The following is a 17,190-nucleotide window of genomic DNA, read 5'->3' as shown; positions in this document are numbered from 1 at the left end:
TAAGATATTAATGTTTACTGTGCCTGGTTCTGAACTTTTTTACATTTTTTTTATAATGTGCATTGGGGGCTCGAGAGATGGGGCTCAGCGGTTTAGAGCACTGGCCGCTCTTCTAGAGGACTGTGGTACAATTCCCAGCATCGACATGGCAGCTCATAACTGTCTGTAACTCCAGTTCCAGGGGATCCAACACCCTCATACCAATGCACATAAAATAAAGTTAAATTAAAATAAAAACAAAAATAGCAAAAAAATTGTGCATTGGTGTGAGGGTGTCAGGTCTCCTGAAACTGGAGTCATAGACAGTTGTGAGCTTCAATTTAGGTGCTGGGAATTGAACCTGGGTCCTCTGGAAGAGCAGCCAGTGCTCTTAACCACTGAGCCATCTTTCCAGGCCCCCTGGGTTTGAACTTTTCACACACTGAATAATGTGTGTCTGGCTTCTTTCATGAAACACTATTTTATAAGAATATCCTATTCTATTCTATGACTTCATTGTATGAACTATGCCAAAATTCATCCATTCTATTGCTGACATTTACGGTATTTTCTTCTAAATTTTTGGCTATTACAAATAATTCTACTTTGTGTTTTTGATAAATTTTGTGTGTGTATGGGTCTTTTGCCTACACTGTCTATCCAACACATGCATACAGTGTTCTCAAAGGTCAGCAGAGGGCATCAGATCCTCTAGAGCTAGAGTTACAGATGATTGGGAGCCACCATGTGAGTGCTGGGAACCTAACCTGGACCCTCCGGTGGAACAGCTGGTGTTCTTAACCACTGAGCCATCTCTGCAATCCATTAGTATCATTATTACTATTATTTTGAGAGAGACTATCACTTTGTAGCCCAGGCTAGCCTGGAAGCTGCTCTATAGTCCAGGCTGGGCTCAAACTTGCAATTTTCCTTCCTCGGTTTCCCCAAACTGAGATTGCAGCTACCTTTGTGTTGCGGTGATGTTTCTCCCCAATCAATCCCTCTGATCTCAACCATGGCAACAGTACCAGCTCCTGTGCTCTGCAAGGAGAATTCATGTCTGGGCATTAAGAGCAGCCAAGGGTTTGGCAGACAACAAAAGGAAACGCACAAGTACACCATTCAGAGTGAGGCGGGGAGCTCAGCAGTCACAGGAAGGCTGCCTCTAGGACCTGGACCTCCAAGTCTCGTCTGCCATCCGCTTTCTCTTACCCACCCCTGAGGTGCTTGGCTGTGCCCCTCGGCTTTCTAAAAGCTGTCCTTATCCACACTGCAGTCGACCACACACAGACGCACCAGACACAGCAGAGTTCTGACGTTCACTAGGGAAGGGCAACAGGCCACATGCTCCTTGCAGGGGCGGGGTCCGCTTTGTTGTTTCCCAGAACCATTTCACTTCTTTCATCGGGCTAGTCTGGCCGTCTCAGAGCACAGGTGCGAGCCCTTCCTTGGGGTTCCTGCTCACCCCGTAACCCTGGTATTGCACGTTCTCCTCTCCAGCCTTCCCCTACATGTGCCTGTGACTACTGGGTCTGAGGGTGGCCGACCTTTACCCTCAGTAGATAATGTCATCAGTGTGCACAGGAACTGTCACTGTGCACTCTCCCTCGGTGTGGCCAGGGCTTCATCCTGAGCTGTCCTGGTGGCTGTGCAGTGCATCTCAGACAGTTTAGTTTGCTTTCCTATTTCTAACGCACTGAGTGCTATACTTTCAAGGAGGGCTCTCCTACCCTTGAGCTAACACGTAGAGCATTTCCATAATCTGAAGTGATAACTCCTGATCTTTGGTCAGGTATCCTAGGAACCCACAGGAGGAAACAGTTACCATTATCAGTTTTGATGTTTTGATATGCAGGTCATGTGGCTGATCTAACCCGTTTATCATTTAGTACTTCCAGCTCCTTCAACAGTCAGGGACAGAGTAGTAATTCCTGACAGCCAAGGCAAGGAACCTAGAACCCCTTATTCTGCCTTCCACTCAGGACGGTGGCCCGTGACCTACACTCACTCCCACTCAGGACGGTGGCCCGCGACCTGCACTCCCTCCTTTCATGTTTGTTTGCTACAACTCCCTTGACTCCTGGGTCCCTCTCCCCTTTAAGGTCCTGGGCACTAACTTAGCACCTTCCTCTTGAGAGCGTCCCTCAACTCTCGTTCATGAGGGTCACTGAGGACCGCGGTATCGTTAGTGCCCACACAGTTGCCTGCGCACCCATTCAGCTTTCTGGACATTAATTCTATGATTTTTGAAAATGTGACCTGTTTTCCATACTGTCCTTTCAACCTAGAATGATGGAATACTCCACAGCTGATTTTTTCTAGAACAGCTTTTTCTTTCTTAATATTTTCCTACATTCTATCACAGAGAACTGTACTAGTATCATAATCTTCTTGGTGTCTGGGTCTCAGTGTGTGCTGTGGAGGTGTATGACTCTCCTTTGACCCTGATGAATAACAAGAAATAAATACTGACATTAGCAGGTACTTCCTTCCACTCTAGGTTGAATGAGATTTTACTTAGACATTCTGCATATTTCCCTTAGATCTTATGATACAGTGTACCAGAGATTAGAATCTGTCTTAATTAAACCATTTGTAGACTTTAGAAATAAAGTTACAAGACAAGCAGTGGTGGCACACACCTTTAGTCCTAGCACTGGGGAGCCAGAGGCAGGCGGATCTCTGAGTTCAAGGCCAGCCTGGTCTACAGAGCGAGTTCCAGGACACACCAAGTTCAGTTACACAGAGAAACCCCGTCTCGAAAAAACAAAACAAACAAAAAAAAAATCAAGTCACAGGGTATAAGTGATTTGGCTTGAAGTACTAACAGAAGATAACTGTTATGCAATACATCAGTCTGAAAATCAGATTTCACACTGCATTTAGTGTGGTTTCTAGGAAATTACTGGTCCAGACTTTATTTCATGTGAAGATTTTTATCACCTTTTGAAGAGACATCTTTTTTTCTTTTAAGGTGGAGTCTCTCTATGTAGCCCTTTGTCCTGAAACTCACTATATTGACTAGGCTGGCCTCAAACTCACAGAGATCCACCTGCTTCTGTTTCTCAAGGAATAAAATTAAAGGCTACCTCAGGCTGCTCAAGATTCATTCTGTTTTTTTTGTTTTGTTTTTTTTTTTTTTAAAAAAACAGGGTTTCTCTGTGTAGCCCTGGCTGTCTTAGAACTCACTCTGTAGCCCAGGCTTGTTTCAAACTTATAGAGCTCCGCCTGCCTCTGGCTCTGGAGTGCTGGGATTTAAGGTGTGCGCCGCTCCTGCACCACCGCCAACGCCGGGCTAAGACTCATCCTGCTCAAGTGACTCTTGCACGGTCTTGGTCACGTTCCGTTCACTTTGAGGTCAACACTGACCAAGTGCGGTCTGGTCATGGAGCGTTAAGGAACTAAATAAAAAGAAATGGCACTCAGTGGTCTCTTTCCACTTACCATAGTCTAATAACTGTTTCTAAGAGGCAGACCTCATTAGCAGGCGGTAACAACCTGTTCTATGTGTCATGCCCCCTTTCTCATCCTGTCTGAAATCACACACTCTCTTCTCCTGGAAGGCCCATTTCTCTGTCAGCGTCAGACCGATCACTCTCCAGAGAAAAGGCCGTAGTGACCCACCGCTGCAGTCAGCTCTCTTTGTCCTCTTCCCAGGGAGTGAAATGACTTGGCCTCCAGAACTTTCATTCCTGTCTCTTTCTGAGGTGCTGGGTGCAGTTCACACCCTCACACCTAAACAACCAGGAGGGACCAGCTCTGTCTGGTGCAGTTCACACCCTCACACCTAAACCACCAGGAGGGACCAGCTCTGGTCCTTTCATATGTAACAAAACGTGAGTCAATGGCAAGTACTCAGTATAGATGTTGCTATCCGCAAGCCTTCTTTGTTTCTGTGGTACTGGGAATCACACCTCACACACATCTCAGACATGTAGTGACCAAGTCTACTGCATGGATCAACCCAGACCCCATCTCTTCTTACTTCTCATCTCTTTCCATAACAAGCATTGCAGTTTCTGTAACTCTACTGAGGGAGAATTCACACATGTAAAAACTAACCCATTTTAGTTATAAAATTTCAATGCATTTTTTTGTAAACTTATGATCTCTGAAATCACTACACTCTAGCTTTTGTGTTTTCTTTTTTTGTTTAAATCAGCCCAGTAAGATCACACCATTTGCAGTTAATCTTCCTACTTCTCTCCAGCCCCAGGCAACCAACCACTCACTAATCCACTTTCTGTCCAGACACATTTGTTGTCTGGGGATTTCATATAAAGGGACTCATACAGGATGCAACTGTGCCTGGCTTCCTTTCCTTAGCACAGTATAAGCTTCATCTGTATTGTAGCATGTACCAGAACTTCATTTTTATGAATATGGTGTATGTATACAGTATACATGTTTGTATGTGAAGTGAATGTATACATGTGTGCGTGTCAGAAGTTAGTTCTGGGTGTCTTCTGTTTTCCAACTTATTTTTTGAGGCAAGGTCTCACTCCAGTTGGGGCTAACAGATTAGGCCAGGCTCCCAGGCAAGCAAACCGCAGAAATGTTTCCACCCCTGGGCCCCGCACTGGGGTTACAGGAACCCGCCATTATGCCAAGATGATCACATGGGTACTGGGATCTGAACTCAGGACCCCAGACACGCAGGGCAAGCACTTTACTGACTAGGTCATCTCCTTGCACCCTAAGTCCTGCATTATGAAATAGGAAATAATATTTCACTGTATAATGATAACGTTTACAAACTCATCGCTCTCTAAAAAAAAAGAATGTGTATTCTTTTAAGATCTTCGAAATCAGGAGACACTCCTGATGCTCAGTTTTCCAAGTACTTGGCTGCTCTCTCAGAGTCTCGGAAATGAAACTGCCATCAGTATGAAGTTCCCAACCTCCCAGGAGAGCCCACAAAGTTACAACAGGTGCACACCCACTCCCACGGATCTTTAAGGAACCACCTCAGTAGTGAGCATTAGGCTCAAGCTTCTTGTACTCAAGCAGTAGTGGGTTCTGATTACAACATATTACAACATAAAGATTCAGCAGACACAGAGTACAGCCTGGATCTTATTGAATGATTAAATGGAGGGACGGGAGTTCAGCTGAGGAGAGCATATGCGGGCGAGGATGGGGGTGACTAACATGACATGTCTTACTGTTATTGGTGCTGTTGCCATTGAAAGACGCAGAGGAGCTGTTACTGTCTTTCTCCTTATCTTGGTTTTCAAAGTCCATATTAAGAGACCTGTGGGGAAAATTGAACAGGTTAGGTTTCAGTTTTGCTTAAGAAAGAAATCAACAAGGCCAGTCATGAGACAGTATTCTAAATGCTAAGTTACCGGGGGAATGACAATCTCTTCTGAACTACGAAAATAGTCTACCAGGCCAGTTCAACAGCTGTCTTGACTACTAAAAAATGCACTCCAGTGCAGCTCAATCTTCCAGTCTCCCTTAACATTCATCCTTAATTCCTTCCTTCCTTCCTTTATTTCTTTCAGTTTTTCAGGACAGAGTTTCTCTGTGTAGCCCTGGCTGTCCTCGAACTCAGAGATCCTCCTGGCTCTGCCTCCAGAGTGCTGGGATTAAAGGTGTGCACCACCACTGCCCGGCTTTAATTATTTTCTTGTGATAAAATCTGGAAAGAGAAATGCTGGGTAAAGAGCAAGCATATTTTGGGATTTTTCTACCCAAACAACAGCTTTTAGACAGAGTGTGCTGAAGACTCTCTATGGTGAAAAAACATCTGCACTTCTAACAACATTTTTAAAAATAAACAAACAAGGACCACTTACACCAAGATGGAAGAAAATACCTGCAAATCCTGTAACTGCTAAGAACTTGTAGAGAGAGAATCAAGTTAGGTAACAGTCAAGTGCTGGGAGGACGAGGCTGGGAGCCTTACACACTGAGCTGCTGACGTTAATTGGGTCAGTCAGTCTGGCAAAGAGTCCAACCATGCATCTGATTTTGGAGTTCCAGCCTCCAGAACTCTCGAGACAGGAAATTTCTGTGGTTCAAGCCATCTAGGCTATTCTATGGCATTTTGCTATGGAGGCTGTGAGCTAATATAGAGTGCAGATCATATGTTATTATTTCAACTGGTTTCATGTGTTCTGATATGTCCAACATTAGCAAATATCTAAACGTATGTTAAATAAGAACATGTTTTGTTGTTCGGGCATTTCACAAGTGCCAGCTGGATCAAACGACAGAGAGCAATGTTCAGAGGGACTTGATAGGACTGCCCAGTCAAGACTGCTGTGCAGCCATGGGTTTGGATCCCTAGAACCCACGCCTGCCAAAGGCTGGTGTAGTGGCACACAGCCGTAATCCCGTGCTGGGGGAAAGGGAGTGTGTGTCACAGAACCGGGCAATCCATGAAGCTTACTGGTTGGCCAGTCTAGCCCAACTGATGAACTCAAGGTTCTGTGAGAGACAGACTGAGGAAGAAGACACCAGCTGTCTACCTCTGGCCTGTGCACGACACACACACACACACACACACACACACACACACACACACACACGACATACAAGAACATTAAATTCACTGTATCGCTGTTCACTTTATTCCTATTTGTCTTGTTCAATTACTGAATGAGGGACACTATTATCTTCAGTTATATTTGTGAGTTTTGTTTTCCTCTCTACCAGTTTTTTGTTGTTGTTTTTTGAGACAGGGTTTCTCTCTGTAGCTTTGGAGCCTTTCCTGAACTCACTTTGTAGAGCAGGCTGGCCTCAAACTCACAGAGATCTGCCTGCCCCGAGTGCTGGGATTAAAGGCGTGCACCACTGCCATGAGGCTCCTCTTTACCAGTTAGATTTCGAAGATCTTTTATCATATAAATAAGCAATTAGGAGACCCTGTGAGAAGACTGCTGCAAGTCCAGTTCCCTGAATTTAATTCCTGGATCCATGTGGTGGAATGGGAGAAACCATTCCTGCAAGTTGTGGATGGACAGACAGACAGTCAGTTGGTCAGTCAGTCAGACAGACACAGACAGACAGACACACACACATACACAGATACACAATGTACAAAAGGTATTCTGTAGTTGTAATTTTCTTTGGGCTGCCAACCAGCTCCCAAATAAAGACACGGAGACTTATTATTAATTTTGAATGCTCGGCCTTAGCTTATGCTTGTCCCACCAGCTCTTTTAACTTAATTCAACCTGTTTCTATTCATCTACATTTTGTCTTGGGGCTTTTTACCTTTCTTTCATTATACCTCCTCCCTTGCTATTGGCCATTCAACTTTTTTTTTTTTTAATTTATTATGTATACAGTGTTCTGTTTGCATATATCCCTGCAGGCCAGAAGAGGGAGCCAGATCTCATTCAGATGGTTGTGAGCCACTATGTGGGTGCTGGGATTTGAACTCAGGACCTCTGGAAGAACAGCCAGTGTTCTTAACCTCTGAGCCATCTCTCCAGTCCGCCATTCAACTTTTTATTAGACCAATCAGGTGCCTTAGGCAGGCAAGGTAAAAAAGCAACACATCTTTACATAATTAAACAAATAAAATACATCTTTACATAGTTAAACAAATAGTCCACAACATAAGCAAATGCAACCTATCTTTACATAATTAAACAAATATTCCGCACCAATATTCCTTATGAAAGTCAACACTCAGAGCTGTTTTCTGTCTGTGGAAATGCAGTTTGCTCTGGAAGCGGCTCTGCCTGTCAGGAACCACTCTACCTTCCCACTGACGAATACAAGCAACAGGCATCTTTTCTGAGCCTTTTCAACTTTTTTGGGGGGGGGGTTATTTCAAGACAGGGTTTCACTGTGTAGTCTTGGCTGTCCTGGAACTCACTCTGTAGACCAGACTGGCCTCAAACTCAGAGGGATCCACCTCTATCACCTGAGTGCTGGGACCACCCTGCCTGGCTTGCCTTTTAAACTTTTTTAGTTTTATATTTACAGCAATTATGGGTTGTGTGTGTGTGTGTGTGTGTGTGTGTTGTGTGTGTGTGTGTGTGCGCGCGCGCATATTTTATGTGTGTGTGTGTGTGGGGAGGCTAGAGGTTAATGTTAAATGTCTTCCTTTATTATTTTCCACCTCTATCTTTATTAGGCTAGACTGGCTGACCAGAGTTTCAGAAATCCAACTGTCTCTGCCTCCTAGTTGTGTGGCACCCAGTTTTTATGGGGGCTCTGGGGATTTGAACTGTTGAACTTAGGTCCTTGTGTTTGTGAAGAAGCCACTTGAGGGACTGAGCCATCTCCTGAATCACGATTTGCTTTTTTTTTTTTTTCCTTCTTCTTCACTTTTTCAAGACAGGGTTTTTCTGTAGCCCTGGCTAGCTGGCTGTCCTGGAACTCATTTGTAGAAGCCCATGGAGGTCAGAAAGAGGTATCAGATCCCCTGGAACTGGAGTTACAGATGGTTGTAACTGAACCCAGGTCCTCTTAACCACTGAGCCATATCTACAGACACACAGACACAAACAGTTATTTTTCCCCCCCTAAAGAAAGGGTCTTATGGGCCAGGTTGTGGTGGTGCACGCCTTTAATCCCAGCATTTGGGAGGCAGAGGCAGGTGGATCTTTGTGAGTTTGAGGCCAGCCTGGTCTACAGAGCGAGATCCAGGACAGGCACCAAAACTACACAGAGAAACCCTGTCTCGGGAAAGAAAGAAAAAAGAGAAAAAGAAAGAGAGAGAGAGAAAAAAAAAGAGAGAGAGAGAAAAAGAAAGAAAGGGTCTTATTACGTAGCCCTAGCTGGCCTGGAACCTGCCACGAAGACCAGGCTGGCCTCAACCTTACAGAGAGGGACCTGCTTTGCCTCTGAGCCACACCCAACTCGACTGCTGCCACTCTGATTTGGTTTGAAGGATTTCCTTTAAAATTTCTTCAAGTGGAAACTGGAGACAAATTCTTTCAGGTCCTGTTTATCTAAAAACATTTTTATTCCTGAAAGACATTTTTGCCACGGACTCTTACAGTGATGAGCTTTTCTCTAATACCCCGACATTCTGATTTCCTTTTCTAATGACAAACTGAGTGTCACCCTTCTCTCTTCTCGGTCGCTGACCTGCCCCTTTGAGGCTTGCAGGATCTCCTTTTCTAACCAAGCTATTACTCCAAGGTTGTGCTGAACCTTGAGATGCTGCAAGTCAAGCTTCTTGTGCCTGGAGTTTCTGGAGGCTCCTGAATCTGTGAACCATGGTTTTCAGCCACCCGGAGACTATATGGCAATGAGCTCACTGTTCAGGCTGTCTGGAGGCCGGTGTCACTATCTAGCCAGGGGTGGTTACAGGAGCAGCAATGGCAGCTCTCTGCTGTCAGTTCAGCAAGGCTCTCCCTGCACTCCTCTGGGCAGTCTCTGTCTTCAGGCCCACGATCTCTTCTGCAGTATCTAATAGCTGACAGTGCCACCCAGTGCATTACTTCACTTCATTTCTGTAACTTTGATTTGGGGGCTGGAGAGATGGCTTGGTGGTTAAGAGCACTGGCTGTTCTTACGGGATCTGGGTTTGGTTCCCAGCAGCCACTAAGCAGCTAACAACTGCCCGCAACTACCAACCCCCTCTTCTGACTTCTGTGGGCACCAGCCATGCACATGGTGCACAAACATACACTGCAAGCGAACACTTATCCACACAAAATAATCTGGAACAAACAAACAAACAAACAAACAAACAAACAAACCCACTTGATCTGGGTCTTTAATCAACCTTTTTTGTATATGAAGCACACAGTTCTGTCTGGTTTACTTCTCTGACTTTTCTAACATCTGAGTGTTGATAGGATCAGTCTCAGCATAGGTCTCTTTGCTGACACTGTGCATTTTTACCTTGTCTGAACACTCGTTTCTCATTTTGTGGTGCATGTGTCTCACTTACAAACCTAGGGCGTTGTGTAAGGGAGACACATGCTCTACCACTGAGCCCCACCTGCTGTCTCCACTGCTCCAAGATGTTTACACTCACGTTGGCTGCTTACTATTTTCATGTCCTAACTATTTGTCTGCTTTCTCACTTGGTCAGGCCTTGCTCTGGTACTTATGGAGTGATGTGGAGCAGCACTCAGTCTGGGTGACTATTTCCTATCACTGAGTACTCTACTCAATGCTGTGTGAATAGTAAATTGTTCCAGCCTGGCTAGTGGGAACAGACACTCTCCCTTCTAACACTGTCACATGGTTTCCTCACGTGCATGGATTCATCCTCTCTCAGATCACCCCGACTCAGGGAATGGTCTTTGCAGCATGATCTGGAAGCCTGAGCCAGTAAACAGGGCTACCCATTGTGAGTCAGGATTCTTTCCTTTGCTAACTGAAGAATATTATCTTGAAAATGTCACTTTGTATATTTTGTATGCAAACATACACATAGATACACACATACACACAAAGACCAATAATAATAATACACAAATCTAGACTATTCAGTTTTCCAATTCTAACATTCACCTGCTTGTATACTTTGGGGTCTTGTATTTATTTTTAGGTCCACCAAAGGAAGATGATTTGGCAGGAAATGAAAGACTAACTTAACTGTCTCATGCCTGTCCGTCCTAGAGGAATTGATATAGTGACTGGTTGCTGGACAAACTGTCACTTCTCGATTCTGAGTTAGGTCTATAAAACAACAAAACACCTAAAACACAAAAACCCTGTACACGACATTTTAAAACTAATTTCTTCTGCCACGATCAATACCTGTGGTAATTTTCAGTGTATGGTTCCATCCCTCTGTACTCTAGACTTTCATTAGGTCTCGTGCAGAGCCAGCTAATCATCTGAAGGGACCGGAAGTCTAGACTGGTGATCAGTGCCCGGGGACATGTCTGCAGCCAGTGTAACACAAAGACGGCCTCTTCCCTGAGGGCACGCTTTTGGAAGACGTGCTTCATTCTGAGTTTTCAAATCCACTTATGAATATAATAACAGTAAGTATACTTGTTATGTCCACACTGCTTCTCTGACTCTGGGGACGGCTGGGTGACTTTACAAGAATCTTTACTCACATCTCTTCCCTGGGGCCATGCTTCTACTCCTCCTGCTGGCACATCCTGACACTCTGGACTGGAAACCTGCCAGCTGGTCTTACCAGAGGCACAGACATTACACCGCCTCTCTGAGAAGATGGAGGGAATGAACCTGGGTGCTGAGGTCAGGGCTAGGCAGGTTGAGGGGCTATTTAACTCTTTCAGTTTATTCTTAGCTGACCTCCCTCCTCTCCTCTTACAGCCCGTCATTCCCTATCTCTGTATTACACACGTGCTGTAGGGTATCTGTTTACATTGTGTGAAGATGTTATCTAGGGTGTGCCTTACCTGCCTAAGGCACCTGATTGGTTTAATAAAGAGCTGAATGGCCAATAGCTAGGCAGGAGAGAATAGGCGGGACTTCCGGGCAGAGAGAGGAACTCAGGGTTAGAATCTGGCACCGCAGGAGACACCAGCAAGACACTGAGGAAGTTGGAGGTACATTATGGAACACAGGTAACTAGCCACATGGCAGAACATAGATGAATATAAACAGGTTAATTTGAGTTATAAGAGATAGTTGGGAACAAGTCTAAGCTAAAGGCCGAGTTTTTATAATTAATAAGAAGTCTTTGGGGCTGGAGAGATGGCTCAGCGGTTAAGAGCACTGCCTGTTCTTCCAAAGGTCCTGAGTTCAATTCCCAGCAACCACATGGTGGCTCACTACCATCCGTAATGAAATCTGGTGCCCTCTTCTGGCCTGCAGGTGTATATGCAGACAGAACACTGTATACATAATAAGTAAAAATAAATCTTTAAAAAAAAAAAAAAAAAAAAAAAAAAAGAAGTCTTTGTGTCATTATTGGGTCATTACTGCCAATCCAAAGGAAATCTGGCAAGAAAGTCCAACATACATGTCTATAAATCTAGATTACACACATCTGAGAACGCAGGTGACATTTGTCTTTCCTATTCTAGCTGATTTTGCTGAACGTCTGTCTAAAGGCACAGAGGAGGAGTCAACAAGCGGGTAATGGCATATATACCAAGAAGGCAGAAAGGGTCTATTTGTGGGAGAAAGAGGAGTGGAGTGGGAGGTCAGTAACGAGAATGTACATAGGAAAGGTTACAAACCCACTTATTTGCATGTAATAAAAATTAATAAAAGCAGCATCAGGAAGAGCAGGGGCTGGAGAGATGGCTCGGCCATCAAGAGTGGGCACTGCTCTTGCAGAGGACCCGGGTTCACTTCCCAGTGCTTCAGCAGCTCATGGCCACCTGTAACTCCAGCTCCAGGGAGCCCACCCTCTTCTGTCCTCCTCAAGCATCTGTACTCACAGGAACACACCCACACGCACACACACATAACGGAACTCTTGCAAAGAAGCAAAGTGCTGTACCACTACCCCGCCCCTTAAAAATCTCTCCACCGTGAAGATGGTATGGCAGCACAGGCTTATGATCTCAGTACACGAAGGCTGAGGAAGACTGCTACAAATTAGAGGATAGCCTCGACTACCTAGAGGCCTTACCAAGAACAATAAAAATTAAAAAGCAAGCACTAGGGAGATGATTCAGCAGTTAGAAATGTGTCCTCTGATCTTGCAGAGGACCTGAGCTTGGTTTCTAGTATCCAATGTGGGTGGCTAGTAACCACCGGTAACTACAACTGCAAGGGATCAGATGCCTTGTTCTGGACTCGGCTGGGTACCTGTATTCACACATACACATGCCCACCCACATACACATACAGATACATGTAATTTTAAAAGAGTATCTTAAAATAAAACCCAACCTCAAACAAATCAACTGAGCAAACAAATACATCTCTTCCTCTCTTGTTGGCAGGTCCTGTTGCAGAGACAAGGCCAAAGCAGCCCAGGCAGGTGCTATGGAGACGGTGTTCTCACCAGGTCTCATGTAATTGACTTTGGGCTTCTCATTTGCCTCAATCCTGCTCAAAATCAAGCTTTGTCTGATCATTAGGGTCACCACTGGACAACACAGAAATCTAGGTAAGCAAAGTGGAGGGCTGAATACATCTGTTCAAGCTGGGAAGCATTAGATCACTAGGCCTGGCTTTGGCAGGCCCCTGTGATTGGGATCCAGTCACAGCTCAGTATACTCGCACGGCTGACAGCAGATCTCAGCTGTTTAAATACTGCCTGTACAGAGGACTTCTGCCTTAGAGCTCTGGGGTACTCTGAATGATGGGCTTTTATTCCCACTTACTTGGTAACTTATTAACTTTACAGACATCAAAGTGCTTGGCTAGACCTTCAACCGTCTGTTCTGTCCTCATAGATGATTACCCTTGTTCCCTAGCCCTGTCCCACAACCCAATCTTATTACTGCTATACAACAACACAGTATGATGCCAGCACACCACAATGTTATTACTGCACACTCCATTCAGATTGCACCCTGGCTATTTGTGAACAAAGAGCACATCTGGGTTCCTGAAATCAATGTTTAAATGATCGCCATGGGCCAGGAGACAGCTGAGCAGGTCAAGGGCTTGCTATGCATGCCTGATAATATGAGTTCAAGCCACACAAACAGGGAAGGAGAGAATCAACTCCAGAGTGGTCCCTCCACACACATGCTGGGGCACACTGCCACAAACACATCACTCACTCACAAATATATAAACAATAAGAAAGAAAATGACCAACAGAAGGAACTGGACATGGCGGCACATGCCCAAACTCTCAGTAGTTGGGAGGCTGAGGCAAGAGGACAGCAAGTTTGGATCAAAAGTGTTATATAGTGAGGTCCTATCTTAAAAAAATACCCAAACCAATATTTTTATTTCTACTTTATATCAACTATAACTGATCAGGAAGTAGTAGGTCAAATTATAGGAGGCGAATATCCAATTATTGATGCACACAGTCATCATTCAAGAGGAAGACACAGGAGAACGGCAAGTTTGAGGCCAGTTGGGCTACAGAGATAAGAAATCCTGTCTCTTGACCAAATGACCCACTATGGATGCATATCAGAGAAGAGGATGGTCTTCTGATGAAGTGGCTGGAAATATTCTGAGGGCCAAAATAATGACAGTAGAGAACTGGGGGGGTTGGGGGGGAGGATGGCGTGAGACTGGATTGGACTTACTATGTAACCAAACGTGTCCTTGAACTTCTGCCTCTATCTTCTCACTGCAAGGATAACAGGCGCATAGCCTTAACTGACTCACACTGGCCAGGCACTGTGTGGGGTATGGTTCTTTCTTCAGTGCTGGGAATGGAACTTAAGGCTTCAGACTTGACCTGCAGAGGCTCCACCACTGAACTACAACTCTCCAGCCCAAGATCTGTCTGTCTGTCTCTGTCTCTCTGTGTGTGTGTGTGTGTGTGTGTGTGTGTGTGTGTGTGTGTGTGTGTGCGCGCGCGCATGCGTGTTTGAGACAGTTTCTCTGTGTAACAACCCTGGCTGTCCCAGAACTCACAGAGGTAGAGATTGGCTTGCCTAGGCTTCCCAACAGGATTAAAGGTGTGTGTCACACTGCCCAGGGCAAGATTTCTCTTGATTTTCAGAGTAACTCTGTAAGCAGGGGACTACAAAATCCTAGGCAATTATTCATATTTTCCTAGCAAGATTAAAGTACCCCACTTCAAAATCATTCAGAGTGTTGTGGTTTGGACAGTACCTATGTTGGACTGAACTGTATACTCACAAGATTCCTATCTGCAGTTTAACCACAGGACCTGAACATGTGACTGACTGTATGCAGGTATGCAGACAGTTTTAAAGAGGTATTACAGGTAAGATTGTTTCCTTTTTCTACCCCTCTTAGGCAGAGCCTCACTGTGCAGCCTTAGCCCTGGACTAGCAAACTGGTCTTGAACTCACAGAAGTACACTTGCCTCTGCTCTTCAAGTGTTAGGACTAAAGATGTGCACCACCACCCCTGGCTTAGGATGGTATCAAAGGAAATGAGGAGCAGATGTGGCCAAGGGAAAGGGGAAAGGGAGAGACAGAGGTCCTTGCAGGCATCTGTGCAGTCAGGAGAGAACGTGTGAAGGCACCATCTATGTGTAAAGACCGAGTCCACGAGCAAGGAGGTGTGTCAGGATGAAGCCCACCCTGCTGGCATCTGAGATCCTGGACTTTCAGCTTCTAGAACTTCAATAAAGCTCTTTGCTGTCTAACCAGCCAGTCTGAGGTTTATTAGGCAGCCCTGGATCTATCTGACATAATCAGCTGGCCTTTGGATTTCCAGCACTAGAGCTACTGGGTTACCATCTCATGTCCCCTGCCTGACCTTTAGCTGCCCCCAAACAAGACTTCTGCCCCCCTACCCCCAGAAAAATAACTTAAATGATAGTTACAAAACATGCAACAATATCCTCTAGGAATAAATACATTTAGTATGTATTTATACTCTCTCCTTCTCTCCTCTCTCTGTGTGTGTGTGTGTGTGTGTGTGTGTGTGTGTGTGTGTGTGTGTGTGTGTGTGTTGTTGTATGCAGGAACACACAACCATACAAGCACCTGCAGAGGACAGAGGAAGACTTCTGGCATCTTCCTCCATCACACTCCACCTCAGTTTTTGAGATGGTCTGTGACTGAACATGCTGTTTGGGCTAAGCTGACTGGCTCTGCCTGTGTCCATCCCCAAAAGCTGGGGTGATAGGCACCCACTGCCACGTGTGCTGGAGATGCGAACGCAGATCCTTCCGCTTTCTCCCCAGCGCCATCCCCCCGATCTCCCATGCACCAGTGTGCTGAGGCTAGCTTTCCTATCACCACAGTCCTCGTTAGAGATCAGCTACTGCAGTTTCTCTGACCTGAATGACTTCCACATGTCCTGCCTCACTGCAGACCAATGTCAGGTCGGCAACCTTTGACATGATGTTATGGCTTAATCCTGAGCTGAGTGAAATCCAAAGGCCAGCTGATTAGTGTCAGATAGATCGTGGTCATGACCAGAGTTTATCATAACACTGAATCAGGAAGCAGTTTAACACACTGAATGTTAGCAAGACTTCATTTAGGTTGAGGTAGAGATCTAGTTATATGTTTTCTTTGTTTAAAGGTAAGAATTAATTCCCAAGAAAGGAACAGAATTGTATTTGAATTAATTAGGGTTGGGAAGACAGTCACCTCAGTCAGTAAAGCACACAAGCATGAGGCCCTGAGCTCAGACCCTCAGGACCAGAGGAGCGGCCAGGTGCACAGGGCAGTCTACAGCCCCAGTGCTGGGGCTGGAGACAGGTGGATGGATTCCTAGTGCTTAGTGATACTCAGCCTACTTGAATCGATGAGTTCCAGGTTCAGTGAGGATGCGATCTCAAAAAATAAGGCGGAGTGCTGTTGAAGAGTCCACTGTCGTGCACACCCACACATGCACACACCCACACAACACGGACAGGCACCACAGACACCCCAAACATTTCACCATTTGTGCTGCTGCAGCTCAAAACCAGGGGAACATGGCAGGCAGTCAACGTGCTACGCTGAGCCACACACCCTCACTCCATCAACTTTGGAAATCAACTCATTCTTCAGCCTCTAAAGATTTTCTGAGCCAAGCCTGTTGTGGAAAGCCTACACTATGTGCCTCAGGTCTGACGAGGTGCTGTGAGAGGGCAGGCGATTAGGGCTGGGTTCAGGGGGCAACAGTACACACCTGGCTCCCCAGTGTGCAAGCTCAATGGTCAGGGAGCGCTGAGGGTCAGCAGCAGATGGCACGACAACCTCGGCGACCCGTGAGAGTAACCCTGTGCTCTGGACCACAACCCCACTGTCGGCTGCACCCTCAATTGTGGCTGAAATACTTCCCAAAACGTTTCTATTAAAAAGTACTATGAGCCATTTAACAAACGCTTATTTATTTGAATGCCTCCAAGGAAGAGGGCTATGAAATGATGTACTTGATGTGTGCACGCCCCACATATACACATAAAAATTAAATGTTTAAAAAAAAAGAATTTTGGGATTCTTGAGACTCATGTTTAAATCTGTCACTGTAGCTTGATTCTGATATATATTTAACAAATCCTTGAAAACAGAAAAAAATGAAAGACTTTGAGTGGGTATGCAAACGTCAGACTCAGTGAGATGTTAATACAAAGCTATTAGGAAGGTGGAGACAGTGTTCTCAATCTCCCTGTGCTGCAACCTTTAATACAGTCCCTCACGGTGTGCTGACCCCAACCACACAATTATTTCTGTTGCTACTCCCTAACGGTAATTCTGCTATTGTCAGGAATCAGAATGTAAACACTTTTGGATACAGAGGTCTGTCAGA

General features: G+C 45.3%; 1 protein-coding gene across 3 annotated transcripts in view; it reads right to left on the bottom strand.

Moving 5' to 3' along the window:
- Sppl3 (signal peptide peptidase like 3) overlaps nt 1–17,190 on the bottom strand; it is a 102,871-nt gene that overhangs the window by 24,448 nt on the left and 61,233 nt on the right. For all 3 annotated transcript variants that reach the window (XM_059248741.1, XM_059248742.1, XM_059248743.1), the window contains one exon: nt 5,145–5,233. In XM_059248741.1, coding sequence (XP_059104724.1) covers nt 5,145–5,233 — 89 coding nt within the window. The remainder of the gene's footprint in view (nt 1–5,144; nt 5,234–17,190) is intronic.

The sequence above is a fragment of the Peromyscus eremicus genome, chromosome 23, assembly GCF_949786415.1.
Source record: "Peromyscus eremicus chromosome 23, PerEre_H2_v1, whole genome shotgun sequence".
Lineage (NCBI taxonomy): Eukaryota > Metazoa > Chordata > Mammalia > Rodentia > Cricetidae > Peromyscus > Peromyscus eremicus.
The sequence above is the reverse complement of the archived record's forward strand: the minus strand, read 5'-3'. Positions and strand labels throughout refer to the sequence as shown.